The 6,000-nt window shown below is 41.1% G+C and overlaps 1 protein-coding gene across 3 annotated transcripts in view; it reads right to left on the reverse strand.

Annotated features, from left to right (window-relative positions):
• LOC111218970 (A-kinase anchor protein 13-like) overlaps positions 1 to 6,000 on the reverse strand; it is a 34,328-nt gene that overhangs the window by 16,947 nt on the left and 11,381 nt on the right. For all 3 annotated transcript variants that reach the window (XM_022741481.1, XM_022741483.1, XM_022741480.1), the window contains exons 9-13: positions 1,118 to 1,238; positions 612 to 742; positions 453 to 529; positions 276 to 342; positions 56 to 170 (exon numbers count right to left, since the gene is read on the reverse strand). In XM_022741481.1, coding sequence (XP_022597202.1) covers positions 56 to 170; positions 276 to 342; positions 453 to 529; positions 612 to 742; positions 1,118 to 1,238 — 511 coding nt within the window. The remainder of the gene's footprint in view (positions 1 to 55; positions 171 to 275; positions 343 to 452; positions 530 to 611; positions 743 to 1,117; positions 1,239 to 6,000) is intronic.

Genomic DNA, 6,000 nt, shown 5'->3' on the forward strand with positions numbered 1-6,000 from the left:
GCAGCGGAAACTTTACAATAACTGAATGTGTGTGTGTGTGTGTGTGTGCGCTCACATGAAGTGCATGGTGTCCTGTATGATGGCCCTCCATGTGTTGCGCTCCTCCTTGCTGCTGGCCAACACCTCCACCATCTCTGGTCTCTCTGTCCCAGCTGTGATCAGGAAGAGACCTGCAGAGACAGAGTCCGAGTCAGTCACAATCAGTGTGTGTGTATCATACTGTGTGAAACTTCAGACATTGTGTGCTGTCAAAAAAAAAACAAAGGAGAGCTGACCTCTCTCCTCGTTAGCCACTTCTCTAACGATCAGATTCTGTAGAGAGATGACTGTGGAGCGCTGGTCCTGAGGACAGAGGTCCAGGTCACTCAGGGCTCATGACAATATGCACTGAGAACACAGTGTGTAATTAAATCACAGTGTATTTTTAAATGATGTTGTGATGAGCTACTTACCAAAGAGGCAAATACATATTTCTGGTCCTTTTCCTGAAGAAAGACCAACACATCAGAGAGGAGCAGGGCACGGACGTCTGCAACACCAGGACACAAACATGGTGACAACATCCTGAACACAGAATAACATCATCTACACAAACTGGACAGAGTGAAAACCTTTGAGTCGTCCTGCAGAGTTCTTCAGCTGCAGCCCTCCATCATGCAGCAGCTTCCTCCCCCTAATCAGGTCCTCTTTAGCAAACATCTGACCGCTCTTCATCCTCATGATGGACTTACTGTCAGTGCGACTAGAGACCACAGAAAATTCAGGTTACACTGAGGTACAGAGAGGAGCTCCAGTAAAAGACACTGGACTGAGAGAGGAGCCAGCTGCTCCTCCTGCTTTACATACTGTATCTACATATATGTGTATACATATATATAGTGTATGAGGCAGCTTATTGTATGTTTACTAATGAATAATGTTAATTCTCATTTACAATTTAAATCTAACCACTGTGTTACACAGTTACAGGTGGTTTTTATTGCTAATCTAGAGTTTGGAGTTTGGAGTCAGTGCTTCTGTTCAGTCCTGCAGATTTTCTGCTGATTCAGGATCTAATTCCAGATTTGACACTGGTCTAGATTACAGGGTGAGGGGGTTAGTGTGGGGTTGTGTGTACCTGTGAACCTCCCTAAGCCTTCGTTTTTTCTCCTGCTCATTGACTTTACTGTCCACAGCTGCGATCAGCTCCTTCACACAGCGCAGTGATTCACAGACACCACTGTGGTCTCCATCTGAGTCTGTGAGAGCAGAGGAACACAGTTAGCATGAGCATCCTGCCTCCTGCTGTACCTCCTGAGCCACAGTGTTGCCGTTTACACAGCAATACCAACCAACCAACTCTGGCACTCTCTTCCACCAGACATCCGTAACATTGTTTCTTTACCCCAGTTTAAATCAAGACTCAAAACTCATCTGTTTGCATATTCCCTATAATTTCATTGTTTTCTTTTTAACTATCTGTTGTTTTTATTATTTTTATTGTGTTTTTAATCTTCTGTAAAGTGTCCTTGAGTGCTGTGAAAGGCGCTGCCAAATAAAATGTATTATTAGTGCCACTGGTGCTCAGCTCCGAGGCACTCCTCTACAGCTAGAATAGCTGAGAGGAGTGCCCGAGGCATCCATTAATATTCCTTCAGGTTTATTATTATTCTTCCGCCAAATTTTGGCGCGTAACTTGTCCCGCAGCTTTGAGAAAATATATATACATCAAAACGTGCGTCTTGATCCCGAAAGAGGTGCTATGACTTTTGGTGTTAAAATTCCAATTTTTCCCAAAGTTATTCACAAAATACTGGGAATAAATAATGCATTAGGAATGCATTGGAATTTTCTTTAGAAACCCACAAAATTTCACCTTTTTTCTGAGTCACCCAGCTCTCTCATACCTGCACGTAGAAATGTGATTCAAACTATAAAACAGAGGAAAACTTCTGCTCTCTCAAAAATACAGGAACTGTTTTTACATAACATGTAAACTTTTCAAACTATGAGCACTCAAAGGAGTGTCACTCTAACTTTGAAGAAAAAGTGATTTTTTGACTCGAGCTCACGGCCAAACCGTAAAAAGGAGACAAATAATTCTTTCTCAAAATGTAGACATTGTTGTTGGGATTCATAAAATGTAACTTTGACAGGCAGGGTCTGCACAAAATTTAAACGGGGGTGCCGAGTCCGGCAGCAATACCTGTCTCACTTTCATTGAGACCTAATGTAATCGTCTTTTTTTTTCAAAAGAATCTCACTCTGTCTTCGCACTGAGCTTACTCACTCATTTTAAGGAATATCTGAATAAAATAGAGACTGTAAGAAACTTCTGGCTTCAGTGTCTGTCACGGTGTTTTCGGTTTTTGAAAAGAAGTAACGGTTTTCTCATAATTTGCAATTGTTTTAAGCCATGTAGAAGCCAAATTCTGGGCAGATTTTCACATTGCCATGGCAACGGCAGCTCCTGACCTGTGTGCGTGTGTGCGTGCCTAGCAACCAGATAACCAACTCTCCAAGCTCCGCTAGCTTTACATTAGCCGCATGTTAGGTCTTAAATTACATTTAGTTAGGTCTTAAATATGTAAGTCCATTTACTGCTTCCTTTGTTGCTTTTCTTTTTGTTTTGTTAAATGAGTGAATGAAGTTGTGACGGTCTCCGCTGAGACAGAGGAGAGGAGAAGCTACTAGCCCTCTCTCGCTGTCACTTCTAGTCGCGTTGCTCTCCTCCCCAGTAATGTTAAATTTAGCACCGAAAAAAAACATAATAGTGGTAATTTAAATAGCGGTTCATGGGATTTATTAACCCTCAGGGGTCCCTCTGTCCTTTTTTGGACATTTTCTTCACTTTTCTTTTTTGATTTGCTGATCATTTTGGCTGTGTTACAGCTGAAGGTATGGATTTCTGCAAGAAAGTGTCTTTTTTGACATATTTTTAAAATCTAATGTCAGTTACTGTTACAGGTCTATTATACACTGGTAACACATTTTGTACCCTCTGGGGTTCCTCGCGTCCAAAATCATGCTATAAAATCATCATATATCAATATTTTTTTCTGCTTTTTTTTGCATACATCTCTTAAACCACTTCAAATTCCCTGGTATTTTCTAGTTATTATTATTATTAAACCAATCACAGTGCCATCTCAAATTTGAATTCGGAATGGGAGTAGCGTATTGCTATTATAACAGCGCAGAATTTCACACAGAATTAGATTCTGTTTGTGGTCAGTTGATTATATATTATGACTGACCAGTGATGCTCACAGCCCTACAATGAAGTAACAGCACAAATCACTATGTTAGAAATATTTGCATATGTATGATGAGAAGTGTGAATAAATCATTGTTCGTTATGAAACTATGGACAAATTTAGGTGATGAACAGGCAGCACTGGATGATTTACCATGTAGTAAGAAAGAAGCATCTCTGCAGAGCCTCCTGCAACAGATATCCCTGACAAAGAAGCTCCGACCTTCTGAGGTTGTATTGTAAAGTTCCACCTCACTTATCCTCACATCTAAGTGCATTTTCACCACACTACTTGTGCGAAACAGACAGCGTGGATGCACTCTGTGCGCCTGTGTATGTTGGCACATACTGTAGGCTATAACTTTCTTGACAATGCTCCTTAAAATAACAGTGAAATACTGCACCACTGACTTCGGCCAGGTTTTTGTTGGTTAATCACGCAATCACTTTCAGCTGTCTCAAGATAACAATGCACCAACATGCTAATGACCACACCTCATTTTAAGACCAACATGCCCATGGGCGCACAGATAGGCACAAGTGTATTTGCTATTTAAACAACATGGTCATGGATGGGAAAAGTCAGTCTGAAACTAGTGCAGACACGCTTTACACTGGGTGTAAGACAGAGACCAGTGTTTTTTTTTTTTATACAGACTGATTGATAAAGGGAGTGTCTTCATTCATTTATAACTAATTGTGGGAGTGGAAATGAGGCTCATGCACATGAGAACAATTTCTCAATGAGTGAGATTTTAAGCAGAACCATACTGTTGGGCGTGAACATGTGGTCAGACAAAGCAGGCCTGGTCGGGCCTACTTGTAACCCCCGAAGCCTGACCTCAAGCATGAACTTTTGTCTTCAACCTTTGAACAAAGGAAAGACCGCCAAAGGCCACCCCACAGACTCCAACTCCAAGCATGCTCCACGTTTCACACCTGAAGTGGATTCTGGGGAGTCTCGAACTCACATCGTCATTGGCAGAGATGCAGGGAATCCTGCATCTATAAATGCCCGCTGTGCATATGCACAACGCCTTTCCAAAGTAACCATACCAGAGTTAGTCAACGTTCCCTGTGAGCTAGTATACTGAAGGAGGTAACCAACCCCGGGCACGCTTGTTTTCCCTTTGTTCCTCCCCGCGGAGTTTGAAGACTGTCCCTTCACTGGACGAGTTTAGACTTCCCCTTGTGTTCAGCCAAACACAAATTTAAAGGATCTGACACGAGATTCCGCTGGCACAGCTCGACCTTCTTGTTTTGCCTGCAGAAGGAAGAAGTTACTTCTACACGGACATGCGGAAAACCTACGCCTGCTACCCTCCGATCACTTGGACTCTGCAGTTTTTCTGTGCTGCCAATCCAGGAACCAGCTGCAGCGAACCTCATGGAACGAGAACGGCACCGTCGAACCGCACCGGAGCACCCGTGCTGGATTTCACCTACGGACTTTCACACGCACCTAATCGCTTGGAAGCGATCCCAGTAAGAGGTTTGCGTCTGGGCAGAGACAGTGATTGTGTATTTAATTAAGCAGATGTTATTGAGTTAGTGCTGCGAATTCTTGTTGAGCTATTATCATTTTGTGTTGTGATAGATTGACCGCCGAGTCCTTAGTATCATACTTTGAAAGTGATTAGAATCGCCGTTTAACTGTTCACCGCTCTAGAAGAGTTGTGTGTGCCACCGAAGGTGGAAAGCGAGCCGCTCAGTCCGTAACGAACCAAACAACGGGCATACGTGCGCTCTCTGTGGGTCTAGTGTCAGCCACACACCTGAATGCGTTTACTGTATTGCTGTGTTTTCTGTATGCTTGGTTAGTTGGATGATTGGTAGTGTTAATTCGGACTGTGGTTAACTTTGCTGATTACTGGAAGATCAAATAAACATTATTGTAGTTAAAGAGAAGTCTTTTAGTCATTATTGTGCATGCTTATTGTGACCTGTGGCTGATTGAGAGAATCAGAGCTGAACTTTACATTGTTTACTCACTTGTAGTTGACTCCAGGAGGTCAGTTGCTTTAAGTTAACTATTTAGATCGTGAGACTGCAACCTGGTTTGGTTATCGTCCCGGTCTCCAGGTGGTTACCCGTATTATTAATAACTTTAATAATAATAATTAATAATTTATTCGTAAATAATGTAGATAATAATAATAATAATAATAATAATAATAATAATAATAATAATAATAACTAGAAAATTCCAGGGAAATTTTGAGTGCCACGGGGGCTACTGCCGGGATGAGTACATGATTTATTTCCAGTGTTCAAAAGTCACCCTGATCATATTCTGGTTTTGAGAAATGTCTTGATATAAAAGACTCTGATATAAAACAATGTCACATCCCTCCATCATGTATTATGTGGGAAATATCTCATATTCTGTGTTGTTTTTTATAAAACAAGAGGCAACATGTCTTCAAACTGGCATTTAAAGGGTTAAAATCCTGAAAACTAATAAACATTTGGTAGGTTTGAGCAGAACTGAAGTGGTTTGAGATGTATGCAAAAAAAAGCAGAAAAAATATTGATATATGATGATTTTATAGCATTTTCTTTGTGTGTCCTTTTTTTGGATGCGAGCAACCCCAGAGGGTACAAAATGTGTTACCAGTGTATAATAGACCTGTAACAGTAACTGACATTAGATTTTAAAAATATGTCAAAAAAGACACTTTCTTGCAGAAATCCATACCTTCAGCTGTAACACAGCCAAAATGATCAGCAAATCAAAAAAGAAAAGTGAAGAAAATGTCCAAAAA

Source organism: Seriola dumerili, unplaced genomic scaffold, assembly GCF_002260705.1.
Source record: "Seriola dumerili isolate Sdu_G_001 unplaced genomic scaffold, Sdu_1.0 BDQW01000056.1, whole genome shotgun sequence".
Taxonomy (NCBI): domain Eukaryota; kingdom Metazoa; phylum Chordata; class Actinopteri; order Carangiformes; family Carangidae; genus Seriola; species Seriola dumerili.